The sequence below is a fragment of the Anabrus simplex genome, chromosome 1 (genome assembly GCF_040414725.1).
Source record: "Anabrus simplex isolate iqAnaSimp1 chromosome 1, ASM4041472v1, whole genome shotgun sequence".
Lineage (NCBI taxonomy): Eukaryota > Metazoa > Arthropoda > Insecta > Orthoptera > Tettigoniidae > Anabrus > Anabrus simplex.
The window spans coordinates 1,145,356,580-1,145,376,028 of NC_090265.1; the positions used below are offsets into that span (position 1 = coordinate 1,145,356,580).

Here is a 19,449-nt window from a genome sequence, read left to right on the forward strand (position 1 = left end):
AATTCCAGGAAAATCTAGTCCTGTCAGCATCCCAGAAGGATTTAAACTGCTGTTTCAAAACTAAAATAGCCCTTTCATTATCTTACTGGATATCCGTCTGTATGTTCCGAACCTTCATCTTTTCCAAGAATTCTAAACACTGTTAGAAGCTGTTACAGTGGAAACTGTATGTGGTGTGATTGCTTTGGAGGTGAGGGGTTCTAACTGGACTCAACCAACCGTAAGTAGCAAAAATGATTGGACAGTCGTAATTGACTGTGGAAACATTTTTAAGGAAAAGGAAGGAGATTGAGTAAACCGTGAATTCAAACAACATGGATCCCGCTAGAAAATGTATGAATACTGTTATATATAGTGAGGTTGGTGCTGCTACGTAAATTATTTGAAGAAAAGAGAACTCTCAACTCTCCCAATTAATGGATTACTACTTTGTGATCAAGCTAAAGCTTTTGCTGAAATGTTTAGCGTTGATGACTTCAAGCCTAGCAATGCATGGCTGATTTGTTTCAAAGTTTGCCATGGTATACCTTCCAGAGCATTTCAGGGGGAACTGAAATCTACAGCAACACATAACACAAAACATCTGGCATAATAACATAATGCTAGAAGTGTTGGTGGTGGTGATTATTGTTTGAAGAGGAAGTACAACTAGGCAACCATCCTGTATATAACACTAATCAAAGAGAAAATATGGAAGGGGTCCAACACTTCGAAAAATGAAGTTATCGGTCAAAGAAAGAGAAGGGCCACGAAGAGCATTGAAATGAAAGACTCCCTAGGTCTTGAATGCTCTAATACTGTCGGGTTCAGAAATGAATAAGAGTTAACCAAAGGAAGTCGGATAGGATTGATGATAATGAGGAGCCTGGCACAGATAAGCGGAAGTAGTGGCAGGACTCGGCTAAGGGCCCTGTGATCGGCAACCCTCTCTCCCAACTTGAGAGGCCCTGGCGCTCCTTTTAGTCACCTCTTACAACAGGCAGGGGATACCTTGGGTGTTATTCTACCGCCACCACCCACAGGAGGATGTAATGCTAGAAATCTCACAGAAGTATATCCCAGAACAGTTATAAAGCCGATTAAACTGGCATATTTTATCAGCTTCTCCCTGAGAAAACCTTCTCTTCAGAAAGGAAAGAAATTTAGCAGTTGCATGAAATCAAAAGTGTGTTTGACTGTTCTCTTAGTTACGCAGAGAGGAATTTGCAACCTCCGGCCTTTGGTTATCAGAATAAGTTGGAAATCTAGATGCTTCAAAAATGTTAAAACATTGCCAGTTAAGACAATTAAAGCACATCTTTCAAAATAATTTTGGTCAACATTTTTCATTTTTATAGAGTGTGAATATTCCTTTCCTTTCTGAAATTTCAGTTGGCTACAGTGCAAATAAGAAGGCATGGATGATGAGTACCATGTTCTTCCAATGCCTTCTGGAATTAAATTAAGAAATGCAACAGAAGAAAAGGAACGTTACACTTACTGTAGAAAACTGCACAGTGCTCAAACAACTGCCAGTTCTGTGAAATGTATAGGTGTTCTACTTCCCAGCAAATTGCACTTCTTTTCCTGCGGCATTTGGATATGGGAGTAATGAAGTTCCTGAAAGTATACTGCAGAGCCAATTTAGTGGAGAGGATCATTGCCAATTAGTACAGGATAGTATGTTTACCGACACACCTGTCAGCGATAACTTCTCTACAACAATATTTTTCTGTGATCCACCCAGTATCATGTCAAGATTTAAATTTAAGTTGTTGTCCCATTTTTCTGCACTGCACTTGATGATGTCATTATGCTTATAACAATTTAAAGCATTGGTAAGGTGTTTCTTTTCTATTCTATTTGTAAAATATTCCTGTTCAATATATTGTATAGTTTTCGAGAGGTTTTAGGAGAAACCAATATTCATTTGCTAGACACTAGATGATGATCAACTGGGCTGAGTAGCTCAGGTGAACTCAAGTTCGCAGGTTCACTCCTGGCTCAGTACGGTGGTACTCATATAAATCAGCCTCATGTTGGTAGATTTACTGGCACATTAAAGAACTTGTTTGTGACTAAATTCTGACGCCTTGATATCTCCGAAAGCTGTGAAAGTAGTTAGCGGGACGTAAAGCCAATAATGTTATTAGAAGACGATCACGTCGATATGCATATCAGATACCATTTTCTGTGAAAATTAGTTTCTTGAAAATTAATTTTATATAACACAGCATATGCTTGGAATATGTAATCATAAATTAATAAAATATATATTGCATAAATGTTATGTTTGACAATAAAATATGCATGCACTAATCTATACACTCAAGTGTAGTAGATGATGATGACTGCTGCTGCTGCTGCTGCTACTACAGTACTACTAATACAAATACTGCTTCAAACTACGAGGGCTGTTTTTTTTTTCAAGGTCTGATCGGTCGCGACAGTCAAACGCCCGTGAATATATGATGAACCGCTGCGCAGATGTGTTGCGCAACGTCTCTGAAATGACCGTTATGCGCCTCACCTCAGTCCCGTCAGTAGTGAACGTGCAGCGCGCTCGTAAACATGGCTACAACGATCGCTTCGCCCGCCAAGTGTGAAGTGCGCGGTGTAATTCGATTTCTTCAGGCTGAGGGGTGCAATGCAGCCGAAATTCATCGCCGAATAAGTCGCGTGTATGGTGAAACGTGCATGAGCGACAGCAAAGTGCGACAATGGTGCAGGAACTTTACAGCAGGGCGTACAGGCGTCCATGATGCAGGCGGCCAGGGAAGGAAGCGTGTGTCAACCGATGATCTTGTTCAGCGTGTGGATCAGGCAATTCGAGAAAATCATCGGTTCACAATTTCTGTGTTGAGTGCTTCGTTTCCTGAAATTTCCAGGTCAGCTCTCTACACAATTGTGAGTGAGACACTTCAGTACCGCAAACTTTGTGTGAGATGGGTTCCGAAGATGCTGTCTGACCGTCACAAAACACAGCGAATGGGCGCCGCTTTAGCGTTTCTCCAGCGCTACCATGATGAAGGACCGGATTTTTTGAACAAAATTGTCACAGGGGACGAGACATGGGTTCATTTTGAAACGGAAGAAACAAAAGAGCAATCCAAACAGTGGATGCATTCGCACTCCCCGAGTAAGCCAAAGAAATTCAAGCGAACATTCTCCAACAGAAAGTGTATGGCTACTGTGTTCTGGGACCGGAAAGGAGTTCTGTTGGTGGAATTCATGGAACGTGGTTCCACCATCACTGCAGCCGCATACTGTGCGACTATTCAACGTCTATGACGGGTAATTCAGAATAAGCGGAGAGGGATGTTTTCATCAGGCATTGTCATCCTCCATGACAATGCTCAGCCGCACACTGCAGCTGCCACCACGAACCTCCTGCAGCGTTTCCAGTGGGACGTTTTCGATCACCCAGCATACAGTCCGGACCTGGCTCCATCAGATTTTCACCTCTTTGCTCACATGAAACGCTGGCTAGGAGGACAGCATTTTGACACCGACGAGGTGCTGCAGACCGGCGTACAAAGATGGTTGCAGGCGCAGGCGGCGACGTTCTATCAAGAGGGCATTGACAAGTTGGTACCAAGCTACGACAAATGTCTCAATCTGCGAGGCGACTATGTTGAAAAATAGCTGTGATGTATCAGTAAGTGTTACTAATAGAAAAGTGTCAAATTTGTACTGCTGTTTCATTTCGTGACCAATCGGACCTTGAAAAAAAAAATAGCCCTCGTAGAAAACTACAAATATTTCTTTAATCCTTTTAGTATGCCTGTTGTGTTTCAGTTTTAAAATGCGTCTGTCATATTAGTGCTTTTATTCAATGTATTATATCTTTTCTCTTAGTTTGTATTATAATTCAGTTTCCATCTGAACATTGGGTAATTCTTTTCATCATTTTGCATAACCCATTTTTCCCATATGTTTTGTTCATAAAAATATACACTATTTAGTGTCAAGTAATTATTAAAGTAAATATTAATCACAGAGCTGGCCATGCAAGAAATCTCTTGTCTCCCGGCTGTGTTAAGGTATTACAGTAGGGCAGTTACATGAAAGTAAAAGTTGTTATTGGGTTCTTAAAAAAAAAAAAAACCACACACACAGAAGGTAGACCTATTTGATCCTTGAGTTTAATTTTATATGATATAAAAATGGAACATTCAATTCTTAAGTTATAATTATTATATGAATGTATTAATGTGAACTTGATGCCGAGTGTAATTGTTTGGAAAAATACTTAGTTATATTTTCTGAAAAGTACGTAAGTCTGTAAATCTACCAAACTTTTTGGTTTCCTTAAAATGAAATCCAGTAAGATAGGGACTACTTCTTCATGGACTGTTACATTTGAAATCCAGTAAGATAGGGACTATTTCTTCATGGACTCTTACATTTTTGGTTTTGTAATTCGTGAACAAGTCCTTGTGTATAGGTATTTTAAGGCAGAAACAGGTTCCAAGAAGGACATTCCAGGAATAATTAATGAACAAGGGTAGTGTGTATGTGAGGATCTTCAAAAAGCAAAAATATTCAGTCAGCAGTATGTAAAGATTGTTGGTTACAAGGATAATGTCCAGATAAAGGAGGAGATTAATATTAAAGAAGTATTAAAATTATTTATATATATGATAACAATGACATCCACAATAAGATACAAAAGTTGAAAACTAGAAAAGCGGCTGGAATTGATAAGATTTCTGGGGATATACTAAAGACAATGGGTTGGGATATAGTACCATATCTGAAGTACTTATTTGATTATTGTTTGGTTGTAGGAGCTATCCCAAATGAATGGAGAGTTGCTATAGTAGCCTCTGTGTATAAAGGTGATAGACATAAAGCTGAAAATTACGGGCCAGTAAGTTGACATGTGTTGCATGTAAGCTTTGGGAAGGCATTCTTTCTGATTGTTAATAGCCAAAATAAGCGTTTTTACCTTTGTTTAGAGTTGAGTTGTACCAGGATGTGAAGTACATGAAGGTTTTAAATTGTAAGCAAGACAAGGGATAGGAAAGCTCGTACAGTGAGATATCCTGGTGGTGGAATGAGGGGTGAAATAGAGGAGAATATTAAACTAATAGAAACAGAAATAGAAGAAATACTTAGGATAAACTAAAGGCAAACCAGAAGGGAGGTGTATTTCAGTGAGTTAGCAATAGAAACAAATAGATTAAAGATTATGCATGTGGACAAAGGCATTGTGCCGATGGAGGACTTCACTGTGAGGGTTGCAGACAAAGAGGCAGCGGAAATAGTAACTAAGAAAGAACAAGTCAAACAAAGTGTATAATAATTGTGGTGAAAAATTAGGTACTGGAGCTATGTGGTAGCAAAGAACTGTATATTTAGAATGGGTTGTGGCCAGGAGTTGAAAGGGGTAATTGTAAGAAATATAACAGAAATTGAAGGAGGTGTTATTGATCTTAGGTAGTACTGTGCCTGAGGGAGGCATTATGACCCTTCAAGTGGATAACAGTTGAAGCATGGGGATAATCTCATCACTAACTCCTAATAATAATAGTGTGTTTTCTTATACCAGGAAAATTAAAGGGAGATTTATTGTCCAAATGTAAATGGAGCGAAGACCTTATCATAGACTTCAAGGAATATTATTAAGATAGGAATAGAACTAGTGATTGAAAATACAAAAGTAGATTAAGCAATAAAGCTGTTAGAAAACACTATATTGATAGCAGGACAGAAGATGCATGTGCAGGTGATAAGGCTGCCAAGAAAAATAGTGGGTAGTACAATGAAAACATGCAGAAAAAGAAAGGATGGAAGTAACAAGAGCATTAAAGACATAGAGAAAGGAAGGAGGGCTTGAAGCAAGAACTGCATTCTGTAGTAAAAGAAAAGAGTATAGAGAATTGTTAATAAACACAAATGAGTTGTGGTAGAAGATAATAATGTTATGGTTTTATGTCCTAGTAACTACGTGTTGAAGGTGTTAAACCGTACGCAAGACAAGGGATAGGAGAGCTTGTACAGTGAGATATCCTGGTGACATCCTAACCTTAATGAGGGAGGAAACAGAAAAGAAAATTTAATTAATTGAAACAGAAATAAAAGAAATATTTTAGGAAAAACTAAAGGTGAATGAGAAGAATTATTGATAAAACACAAAAGACTTGTGGTAGAAGGTAATAATGTTGTTGGTTAAGGGAAATGTTTAAGAAGGTTGTCCAAAGAGAGAGAAGCGTAGATGTGGCGGGAGAAACAAACTATTGACCTAAATATAGATTCTAAAATTACAGACATTAACAAAGTGTGGTACTGAATAAATCAAATCTGTAGAGAAAGAAAAGTAAAACACAAGTAAATATATCATGGAGAATGGATTGAGTGTTTCAGAAAGGTGGGGGGGAGAAAATCACAGTTAGGTGGTGAGTATAGTTGGAAACTGGGTGTAGAAAAGATGAGAATTTTGAGGGTACTAGAGTGCACCTTGCCTAATTTAGATAAGGAAATTTCAGTTGATCAAGTAAAAGAATTATTAGGGGAAGGACAGAAGGGAAAATTGAGGGCAATTTCAGATATCTGTGAATTTAGGAAGGAAATAGGTAAGTAAAAGTAAACTCGTGTCCTCATCCTGAGGTGGTGCAGCTCTTTTTAGGCATACCCTCAATGGAGGTGAGCTGCATGTACTATTTTAACCACATATCAGCCCACCTGCCATTCTTAAGTTTCTGTTAGTATCGGGCCGCCGAGGATAGCAGTCAATAGTGCTAACCGTTACACTGTGGAGGCGGGCAGGAAGTAAGTGAGAATAACTTTATCCTTGAAAGCATAGTTACCACGCTCACAAATTTTGCTGTATATATAAGAAACATGGTGAAAGATCAAATCCAACTAACTATAGAGGTGTAATATTGTTAGATTCGCTAAGCAGGATATTTAATTTCGTGTGGCTATTTCTAGCCGAGTGCAGCCCTTGTAAGGCAGACCCTCCGATGAGCGTGGGCGGCATCTGCCATGTGTAGGTAACTGTGTGTTATTGTGGTGGAGGATAGTATTATGTGTGGTGTGTGAGTTCCAGGGATGTTGGGGATAGCACAAACACCCAGCCCCCAGGCCATTGGAATTAACCACTGAAGGTTAAAATCCCCGACCCGGCCGGGAATCGAACCCAGGACCCTCTGAACCGAAGGCCAGTATGCTGTCCATTCAGCCAATGAGTCGGACTAGCAGGATATATACCAGGGTATTGGCAAAACAACTAATGAATTGGACAAAGTGGTGTTCGATCGTATCAAGACTCCAGTCAGGATTTAGAAAGGAATGAGGACAAGACTTAGGTAGTAAAAACAAAGATGAATAAGTACACGAAGAAGGGAAGAGGCAAGTTGTACATTGCTGCAATTGATTTAGATAAAAGTTTTTATTTGGTGAGTGGAGGGGCTGTCGGCTATAAGTTGATGCAGATCAGAATATCAGGGAAAATGATGAGAGCAATTAAATACAAGTTTGGAATTTATATGTTCTATTAAAGTAGAAGACAGGATAGTAGTAGGAGAAATAGTTTTCAAAATTTGGTGTCAAACAGGGTTGTAGACCGTCACCAGTATTATTTTTGTTTATTAACAATATCATCCATCTCTAGGACCAAGATACACGCCTGATCTTCGCCATCAACTTCCTTCTACTTGCATTAACACATGTCAAGGTGCAAAATAATATTAATGAGGTAGAAAATTATTGTAAAAAGTGCAATCTAAAGGTTAACCAGAGAAAAACAGTGTCATGGTTTGTAAAACGAGGTGAAAAGCTATCAGAGAGAGAATAGTGGTGGATGGGTAAGACAAAGCTAAAAGTTAGAAATTGAATACCTAGGGATGATTATCATCAACAGCGGCAGAAGGGCAGAACAGGTAAAGAGAGCAAAACTGAAGAGATTAAGTGCTTTCACTTATATAAAAGGCAAAGTTATTCCACGGAGCAGAAATTTGGGGAGCAGATGGTGGAATTGTAGCAATAGATGTAGTCACAAGTAAATTTGCGAAAATAATTATGAGATTGCGGGTCCGTACTGCAAATTTTGGAGTGTGTGAAGGAATGAGTATATGGACAGATACTGTGAGATGAATATTTAAGTCTTGGTTGAGACTATAAACAGGGAGTGGAGGTGATGTTCTAGGTATAGCATATCAATATCAAATAAACATCAAAATGAGGGTTACTGGGTAGATGGGGTGAAGAAGCTACTAGATCACACAGGAATGGTGTACTGCTGGGAAACAAATTTATCAAGGGATGTCAGGAAATTTTTTAAATAGGTTGTCAAAAGAGTGAGAAACATAATAGCAAGAGAACACTAGTAGATTTTTTAAATTAGTGAAAATATGGTAGTATGGACTCAAATGTTAACAAAATAAGGAAGTGAGAGGAATAATTTGGTGGCTGATGAGAGTATACAAGAATAAAGAAGAGAAAAAAAAAAAGAAAAATCAATGCATGTTATGCAATGGAAGTGGCACATCTGCTAAAGGATTGTAAAGAAACAAGAAAAATCAGAGAGAAATATATAGACTGAGAAGAGATGGGGTAATTTGAAAACGAACGTGAACTTCACACTCTTGCTAAGCTATTAAATAGAGAATGGAAGAAACCATATCTGAGGAATATGGGAAAAGAAACCTAAAGAAGGTGAAAATGGAGAAACTTTGTTAAAGTCTAGGAAAAACCTCAGAAGGCTAAGGTGATTTTTAGGTCCAACATTTAAAGATACATGCAAGTAATATGCATGGGATATGTTTTAGTAAATGCAATTTTCTATGATTACAATAAACACACTCTTCCCAGTTTGTAGTCATTCATTCATTCATTCATTCTTATGTCTGGAGACAGCATTGTAATATCAGGACTGGATTTTACATGCATCACCGAAGCAAGAAATAGCGACATAAACCATTTTATGATATTTCATTTTCTACCATTGATTGACCACCTTTCCTCGAACACAGAGTAAGTTGCCAGTTCACCCAAGTGGGGCATCCTATTGTTTGGGCCATCATTCCAATAAACCGATTTTATACGGCCCTTCAAGCTGCCGTATTCATATCTGCATAGCAGCTGCATCTTCTCTAATCTAATATTCATGTCATGACCTGCTATCCTTTTTGCCCCATACACTTCCATCTCTCTCTTGGTTTTAAAATGAAAAGTTATGTCCCTGTGGTTCGGATTCCATTTTAAACTTCAGGTCCTTCAAACCCCACTGTCGGCAGCCCTGAAGATGGTTTTCTGTGGTTTCCCATTTTCACACCAGGCAAATGCTGGGGCTGTACCTTAATTAAGGCTACGGCCGCTTCCTTTCCATTCCTAGGCCTTTCCCATACCATCGTTGCCATAAGACCTATCTGTGTCGGTGCGACGTAAAGCTAAATAGCAAAAGCATTATAACAAATTGAATCACATTTTAAGTAAGCGCAGCTATACAAACTCCATGAAACTATTTCATTTATTAGTTCACTAATGCTCATTAAACATCCCTTAAATTGTTCAAAAGAATTAAAATACGGTAGTAGTGGTCGTGATGATAATGATGATGATGATGATGATAGTAGAAAATAATTACAATTCTGCGGAGGCTGATGACATCTGGAATGTGATATAACGGAAAGTTGCGGTAAACAAGTTAGCTGGCGGAACCCCATTGACAGCATATTGCATATCATCACACTCCTAGGTGGACCAGTAAGGAGAAAAGAACCACATGAGGAGTACTTCATCGGTACAAGTTATAACATTTCAACAATTTTTACACTTGTTAATAATATTAACCAGATCATAATTATTTTTGAAAAGTGTTATTTAGTAGAATCAGAAGAACAAAACATGTAAATTTATTTTAACTAAGTTGTTTCTTTTTTCAGGTATTTTCTAAATTGTATTTAATCATAAATTAGTTTTGACAGACTGAAAAACCTAACAGTTATATATCACTTGGTACAAGTATGTCACCCAGCACATAAGACAATGTGTCCCTCTTGCCAGTAGGTTACAGCTCAGCCGGTAATGGCATTATCTTCATATGAGGTCTGTTCACATAGGATGAAATGCAGGCCATTGTATATCTGTCAACATCCCTCACTGGAGAACGTTATAAAAACCTGCTGCCTGATCATATCTAGAATTTTTCTCCAGCACCCTGCAGGAAATCTTTTCCTGTATCAAGACAATGCACCAGCCCATCGCTCATGAATTGTGGCCGATTGGCTCGACACTCCACAGACATGAGGAAGCATGCCTAGTCCCGAAGGCAACCCGACCTCAGTCCTATTGAACTCCTCTGAGATGCTGCCAGGAGAGATCTGTGCACCTTAGACCCTACTGCAACCAATCTCCATGCACAGTGGGAAGTTGTACAGTGGTTGTGGATCAGTATGGCTCCCTAACATTTTTTTCATATCTTGTGGAATCCATTACTGCCATCATCAGGGTGAAAGGAGGTGCTGCTTGCTGTTGGCCAGGTATCTCTTATTTAATTGTTCTTCAGTGTACAATGCAACATCACCCACAACAGACTGAAAAAGATCATTGGTGATAACTTTTCAGCAACTTCTTTCGCCATGTATGACATGGATGACTCTAGCATAGCTTGTTTCAGATAAGTTCTGAGGGATGGATCTCCAACTAGGGCAGTATGAGGTCATGGTTTAGTCAGGGGTGGTTGACACTTGCTTATCAGATTTCATGTTCAGTGCAGTTTAGATCAGGACAACATGGAAACCTGCCATCCGACATCGTTCCTTTTGTGGATATGCCTCGGGATCATAATTTCAAACCCAGAGAGGAAGTAAGATTTTTTATTGATGTGTGATAGTGTGCATATTATCATGAAGTTTGGTCTGATATCACATGCGATTTCTTTGATGCCTGCTGAACCTGTTGCCTATATAGCGTTCGGCTGTCAAAGTCCCTTGGGTGACTATGAAATCTATCTTATTATTTTAAGTCATTCTTCCCCAAATTATCCCTGATCTGTTGTCGTAGGTAACTGTCTTCTGAATACTGGGAGATATAATTCATTGTCATTGATATTGATGCACCTTGACAAAACCACTTGTTAAAGACAGCATGTATTTTGATTCACTTGAGAATAAAAGTGAGATCCAGTGTCAGAACTGCCAGTTGACTTGGTCATCAGCAGACTGCAAACATGGATTGGTATTTGAAGGTCCTTGACAAAATTCTGGCAACTCAGCTGCTCTGAAAACTGTGAATGTAGTTATTGGCGTCTAAAACGAATAACAGAATTATCTGAATATTCATCTAAGGATCTTCCTTAGGGAATTTCCATGGGATGGCTTATTTGAAGGATTTTCAGTGCAGTGCTGTTTCTACTCGGAAGGAAGAAAAGAGCCTCATGCTGTGCTCGTATCGTTACGTATTCAAATTAACAAAGTGACGGGTCAAGTGCTGAGAGTTGCCCTCAGTTTCTCTATATTGGGAGTACAGTCCTAGCTAAGATCAGATTTTTTAGGAGTTCAGGCAAGTTATAGCTCTCCTTTTGTATATGTTGTAACATAAAGAACACCAATGGCACATATGGCAGTTCTATATACAGAATTAAGGCAAAGTATATCTCCTATTGTACATTCTTTAACAAAAAGATCACCAATGGCCATTTTGTTCTTGAATTAGCTTTTTTTGCTGTTCATTGTACAGGGCAGATGATGGAACAGATCAGTAATATTTGTTCAGAAAAGTTGAGCAATGTTACGAGCAATTGATCATTTGTAGTAATACTAATAAAAAATTAAGTAAACACAGTGTACATCTTGTAGTTGTTCTGTTTACTGTATGCATTTTCTCAGTGTGAAACTGATGTTTTATTAATTTTAAGAATTTTTCTATGTTTTTGTTAGTTTCGACTATGGAGACAAGTTTTGGGTCATCAAGGGCAAGTCCTTCACTTGTACGTGTGGAGCAGAGGCTTGTCGTTATTCGGAAACTACAATTGGTAAAACTCTAGAAAAATATGAAGCTCGCAGCAAGGAAGAAATTCGTTAAAAACGAATATTGGTAGCAGATATTTCTGTTACAGAATTAAGGTAAATTAGAGCAGTTTTCGAAAATATTGTAGTGACTGATAGGCTTTTTTGGATATGTAAATCTAAATGGAACAGTGACTGGTCTTAAATTTTAACTTACGGAAAAATTAGTTTTCAGAGTAACTGTATTAGATGCTCATCTGGATTAATTAAAGGTTGTAAATATTAGACACTTGTCTTAATGCTGAGAGACAAATTATATGAATCACTTTTTACTGGAGATGTGTTTTGGAAAAGGTATGAATGTTGGTTTTGTATTCATAATAGTGAGCAAGTATTCCTGCGGAACAGCCTTGTATTCTATGGAAGTATTGCTTTTCTTTAATTGTGTTGAAGGGATAGTTTATGTGGAACATAAGTGATTCTGTAATATTTATAGTTCTTTTGTATGGAATAAACTTGCATGACGTAAACAGATTATCTTGCCAGTGTAGAACTTTCAGCTGCACATTTTGTTATTTTGCTGTAGCTAGTGATATTTTAACATTCGGACCACTGCAGTATATGAGAAGTAAATATATGCTATGTGCATTTACATTAGTGTTCAGATAATCAAAGTAATGAGTTGCTGTAACAGGGGGTATCGAATTTCAATATTCAGACTTCTAGGCATGATAGAATAGACCAAATAACCATGGGTCTGAAACAAATTATTGACTGACAAAATCAGAAATTTATTGTGTTGTAAGAGTATAAATTAATTATGAATCATTCTTGAAAGCCATCAATATTACATACTAGCTGTTGTACCTGCTGTTGCCAGGACAGTCATTTAACATGTGCATGATTATATTTTTGTCAACCCCTCAAGTTGCTCCGGAGATACTGAGGCATGTAGGTGGACATGCGGCTGTTATTGGCTTGTCGTGATGTAGGCTACTCACTTCCAGGCTCTCTATGCCCCTTCACAGTTTCATCTTTTTTTGTTGCCCTTCATTTGATCTCTTACTCTAGTATTAAATCCAAATATCAGGTTAATATTTTAAAAAGTAAGACTACAGACAGATGTACAAAGCCTTTAAACATTGCCAGGATGAGTTCCATAGCGCCTTCTCATGGAGTTAGTTATTGGCTCTTTATTCACACAACCAGCACTGTTATTTGTATTTTTCACGGTATCGGTAAAAAATATAGAAGAAAAATATTCTAAATTAAGTGTTATGAACAATACTCCTGTAAAACCAACCCTAAAACAGGTGCATTGAGTTTCATGTTTAAGGCTTCCTCTGATGCTGAAATTTTTTGAACAAATTGTAGCTAAGACCCTGTTTGCTCTTATACTTAATTTATATACAAAGTTTCATGAAAATCCACGAATCCATTCTCCTGCAATGTCTTAACAGACAAAAATTAAACTGAAGCTGTCTGATGTAAAAACCAAGTACCAGGTCAATATTCCAGAAGTACATACAGGAATACAGTTTTATACATATATAAATTCTCTTAAATATGCCATGACTTTGGAATGCAGGGTCTGTGCCTGTGCTTTGACAACACACACTACAGTTTCGTTCATGTTGAGCAGAGTGAGAGAATGTATGAGACCCCAGTTGAATCCATGGAAGAGCTAGTCAGTCTAGTACGTTCAACTGCATACTCTCTACAACACATGCCCGAGGTCTTGAAATGTAATTGGCAGGCTATGGCATGCCATTACAGAGTGTATATTAAAGCAGGAAGACAGGATTTTTAACAGGTTATCTGTAAGATTATAATTAAATTGCCATGTAGTAGTTTTATTTTCAACCACTTCAAAATATACTTCAACTGTTCATTTCCAACCTATGGTCATTCGATAAAAAATATCTCTTTATGTCTCTTCTGTTATCCCTAGAAGTTTCAGTGCTGAATTTTGATACATCCTTTGTGTGTCTGTCTATGCCAATTGGCTTTTAACAATGGTAGATGGAAAAAGGATAACTTTATTGTATGTTTAAAGCTATGCAAGTCTTCCTCAATTCTTTAGGAATACCGTAATTAATGTGTGGTGAAATCAGATTTTTTCTTTTCGTGTTATACTCCATAATTAGTGCTAAAGCAATATCTAATGATCTGGGTCTTGCAAAACTAATGTTATGATTTCTGTTGCCAGTAGTTTCCCTATATTTACAATAGTTGATCAGAATCAGGTCAAGTTTGAGAAAATTCCTTCCTGGTGAAGAATTTAAGTCATTTACTAAAAACAGAACATTTTAATATCCATTTCTTTTTCCATAGGGGTTCTTCAGAAGCACCCTATTGTATCAATCAATCAGTCAGTCATTATTGATTACATTTAGGCCTCTTGCCCAGGTGGCAGATTCCCTGTTAATTGTGTACCTAGTCTTTCCTTAAACAATTTCAAAAAACTTCGGAAATTTATCGAACGTTTCCCTTAATAAATTATTCTACATTCCCTGATTCCTCGTCTTATAAATGAATATTTGCCCCAATTTGTCCTCTTCTATTCCAACTTTATCTTCATATTATGTTCTTTCCCATATTCCAAAAGCTCTACTCAAGCTTATTCGTCCAATACTGTCATTCCACCTAGTTGAGCAGCTTGTCTGCTGTCTTCCAAGTTTCCCCAGCCCAAAGTTTGCAACATTTTAACACTACTCTTTTGTTAGAAATCAGCCAGAACAAATCTGCTAATTTTTTAAAAATCTTCTCCAGTTCTCGTGTCCAGTTACCATGGTGTGGGGTCCCATGCACTGGAACCATACTCTTAATTGGGATCTTACCAGAGACTTGTAGGCCTACACCCTTATTACTTCTTTTAAATACCCTCATAATGACATGGAGTTCTGTAATCTTTATTTATGACCTTGCTAATGTGATAACCCCAGTGTTAACACCATCCCACAATATTCTCATGTTTTTTTTTCACTCGCTTAGAATCCTATAACTTACTTTACTACCCTATACTCTGCAAAAAGCCTTATCTGTGCTACTAGTTCTTTATTGTATTATTTATATACATACATAAGAAAACATAAAGATCCAATAATACTGTCCTGCGAGACCTCTTTTAAAAATCATTATAGGATCCGATAATGCTTCACGTAATTATCTGAGTTCTCATTCAACCGCTCTTTTGTGTAGTCCAGTAGTTCTAATTTTTGTCAGCAGTCTCCCATGGTATACCCTATCAAAAGCCTTGGATAGGTCAATAGTAATTCAATCCATTTGACCTTATGAATCTAAAATATCTGCTATATCTTGCTGGAATTCTACAAGTTGAGCCTCACTGGAATAACCTTTCCTAAACCTGAACTGCCTTCTATCAAACCAGTCAGTAATTTCACAAACATGTCTGATATAATCAGAAGGAATGCTTTTCCAGAGCTTACCTGCAACACATGTAAAGCTGATTGGCCTGGATTTATCAACTGTATGTTTATCATACTTTCCCTTGTACTATTGCAACTCTCCATTTATTTGTTATAACTCATTTGTGCAAACAGAAGTCAAATGAATATTTCAAATACAGCACTGCATTTTCACTTCCTGTTGTCTCATTTTCTTTTTTAAATACCTTTGACCTTCTGACACCACTACATGCACATCATCATCATCATCACATCATCATCATTGTCATCATCATAACAATGGAATGCAAAAAAATGCAAATAATATAAATCTTTCTTTCGTATTTTTAATGATGTATGGTCCAGAATAATAGATATAATAGACTTATCATTTGATTCCATGTCAACGAAGACAAACTGCAGGAAAACCACATTTTATGAAGACCTTCCTAAGCTTTCTAAGAAGTAAACCTAGATTGACCATAACTGTTCTAATAATTTTTGTTGTATGCCCTTTTTTTTTTCCCCTTCCACTCTAGTAATGCTTCAGGTTGAGTTTTAAAGTGTGTGTGACATGAACCTGGTTTGGCATTTCGATGTTATCACGTTCATTAGTTGCTGATTTAATAAGTGATAATATATATATAAGAACATGTCCTGACTGACTCACTGACTGACTGATTCATCATCACCGGCCAAAACTGCTGAACATAAAGAAATGAAATTTTGAGGATACGTTCATATTACAATGTAGGTGCTCACTAAGGAAGGATTTTTGGACAACTGTCTCTAAGGGGATGAACTTTTAAAAATGAGTATATCTATATCTCAAAAACTGAACAGTTCAAAGACATGAAAACTGGTATTTGGAATCTTCTTTGAAAATAAAGAAACATGTATTTTTTGTTTTTGGAAAATCCACAAGGGGGGTAAAACAAGATTAAAGGGGGTGAATCCTTTTTATGAGGATACTTTCGTTTAAATAAAAAAATCAAATACTCCTTAAGCTAAAATGTCGTATCTATATAAATAAAATCAAAATTTTGTCTGTGCACTTGAGATTTTTGCCTCATACTTTATTTTTATCATGTACCGGTATTATACATACAGGTTGAAAATAGGTTCAGTTCAATTTTTGTCTATCGTATTTGTTTGTTTGTATGTGGCAATACCACGGAAAAACAACCAAGCAATATTTCTCCGAACGTGGTATTTTAAGTTCAGGGATAGCTGAGTTGTTACCTAGCCTTTGTATTATTTGTAGGGTTTGGGTGTTTATGGCCTAAAGAAGTGTAAAATATGCAAAGAAATGTGCTCTAAATACTCTATTACCTTAATAAGATAAAGTATGATTTACACATTTTAGGGCTAGTTTAGTTTATTGCCTTTCTTATATGGTGGGGCTCAGGCTATGAAGCCTGCTATTATGTCAAACCATATGATACAACATAAATTTATAAATTTCTCCATAAATTTATGTTGTGTGATAAAGAAAGAGATGTGACAAAAAAAAGTGTGTAGCAGATTTTCTTGGACGAAATGTCTGGTCACACCTCCCATGTATTTGAGAAGTTCTGCTTGGAGGTTATTTGGTCCAGCAGCCTTCTTTTCACCTAAGTGCTACCTCAAATTCTCTCTGTATAATTGTTCGACTTATTGTCATCATCTGCATTTTCTTCAGATTCAATATCTTCAATTTCATCTGTTGTCCTTTCTGCCCAGTATTCTTTCCAACACACACTAATATCATCACTGTTTATTAGAATATTCGCATCTTTATCTTTTATTGCTGTGTTTGTGGCCGCTGGTCCACTCCAATGTTTCAATATTCCTGTATCCTCTATCAGTGTTTGAGTGTTCTCTTCAGCAATCTCTTTACCAATATATTCGGTCACCTTTGCCATCCATGCTTCTATCACTCTTCTGGATAGAGTGCCGATTTTATTTTTAATTTGACTGTACATATTTTGGCTTCTTGCTGTATTCTCTCTCCTATACTGGTTTTGTTTCACTATCAAATCTAATATTGTCTTCCCATTGTTTTAAGAGCTGCATATATCAGGCCTTCTTTAATGCTGTTCCCTTCTGGCTGATTTATTTGTTGTGTATCTATAACTTTTCTTAATGATATTGTCTCTTAATTGTCCAGATCAAAAGTTTTTCTTTTACAATGCTCATTTGTACACCCGGCCATGACTAGGTTGTGGTCATTACCGTTGCCTCCCTCAGATTAGCTGTGACTTGATATGACTTGATTACAATATTTTCTCATAACCAGGTGTAATCAATCTGGTAATGGGCATATTGCCTGGGGCTCTCCAGGTGTATCTTCTCCATAGTGGAACTTCAAAGAAGGTATTGGTCAGTATAATATTTTTCTAATTGCAGAAATCTGACCACCTCTTCTCTTGCTGTTTCCTAACACCTAAACCAAATTTTTAAATCCATTTCTGTCTGTGATCCAACTACAGTACAGCATTGAAATCACCATATTTAGTACATTATATATTTCCTTCACCAGATTCAAATTTTATTAATGATGTCATATTTCTCTTCAGTGTTCTCATCAGGCCTTTCAATGTTAGGATGTATACATGAACCATGACAAATAGAAGAACCTTGTGTGATGACTCAATGAGTTCAAGCGTACCCCGCTAGGCAGTGCTAGAGTGTGCTAGGTCCACAGTACCGATCAGCTGATCTTAGGAATGGTGACACAGGAAACGTATTACCCCGTAACTGATAAGTATATACACCGTCTTTTTTCTTTTAAATGAGAGTACAGTTAAAATACCACGGCAGAGAACAATGAAAAAAATATTATACACGGAAATAAGAGCTACGACCTTCATCACATGTTGCAAAAAGCACAAGTTACTAGACTGTACATATACATAAATAACACACAACTCCCAGCATATTAAAACAAACACCCATGAACTATTTAAAGGTAATACTCTACTTACCAACTCAGTTGGTCAGTTACTGGACTTTCGAAGCGTGAAGATTTGGCGTATGTTCAAGATTGTATATCTTGCCGGATTTCTTTCCTTCTGAAGAAAAATCGGCACTTCAGATAATGATAAACAAGTCTGGGGATTATATCCATAACACGTTGAAAACAACAGCCAGCTGCTGAAGGATCAACTGAAATTTTGTCTATAGAATTGATACAATCAAAAAATATTTCGCCCCGCATCAATTTTGTGTTCAGTTTTTCACAAATTACTTTCTCGGCCTGGAAAAGAATGTCACATATACTTTTCGAAGGGCGTGTTGAACTGTAGTCTGTTATTTCAGAGAGAACTGAAAATGTACTTCAATTATTGTCATGTAGAGAATGGGCACAGGGCGAACACTTAATAAATTTAGAAGAGTGATTAACAACGTATCCAGCCAAGGTCTGGAGAAATTGCTGAATGGTATGGACGGCGTCTTGTGTCAGGAGTACAAGATTTTTAAAAAAGTCCAAAAGAAAAGTAATGGAGTTCAGTCGTACCTAGTCAAGTGATGTAGGCAATATATGATTAGGAAATGAAGCCTGAAAGGAAGTAGATGAATATTGTTACTTGGGTAGTAAAATAACTAACGATGGCAGAAGTAAGGACAAAATAACATGCAGACTAGCACGAGCAAGGAAGAGCTTTCTTACCAAAAGAAATTTACTCACTTCGAACACTGATATAGGTATTAGAAAGATGATGATGATTGTTTAAAGGGGCCTAACAGCTAGGTGTTAGTACGAGGTGCAACGAAATGCAAATTAAAATTAAAACTTCAAAATGTATTGACTAGAATCTAAAACTAATGGTTATGAAAAGGTCTTTCCGGCATCAGAAAGCACACTAGAATAAAAACCCAAATTTTGATCAACATTAATCTGTCCTTTTAATTCTCCATTCACTGATGCACTCCCGTCTTCAGTTTTCTTTCTTCTTTTCCTAGTGGTGTCTAGATTCTTTTTCCTGTTTGGAGTTTCACGGGACTTAATCTCACGTGAAAGGTATTTCGGCAAATTAGGGAAAATGTGAGACACTGCTCCTGGACATAATTTCCATCTCACACGAGACATGACATAACCTTTTCACTATTCACTATAAAATTACCTG

The 19,449-nt window shown here is 37.3% G+C and overlaps 1 protein-coding gene across 1 annotated transcript in view; it reads left to right on the forward strand.

Annotated features, from left to right (window-relative positions):
* The window catches only part of G9a (histone-lysine N-methyltransferase G9a), a 429,274-nt gene that overhangs the window by 407,674 nt on the left and 2,151 nt on the right, over nt 1-19,449 (forward strand). Inside the window, exon 17 of the mRNA XM_067137709.2 lies at nt 11,865-12,050. Coding sequence (XP_066993810.2) covers nt 11,865-12,009 — 145 coding nt within the window. The 3' untranslated portion in view covers nt 12,010-12,050. The remainder of the gene's footprint in view (nt 1-11,864; nt 12,051-19,449) is intronic.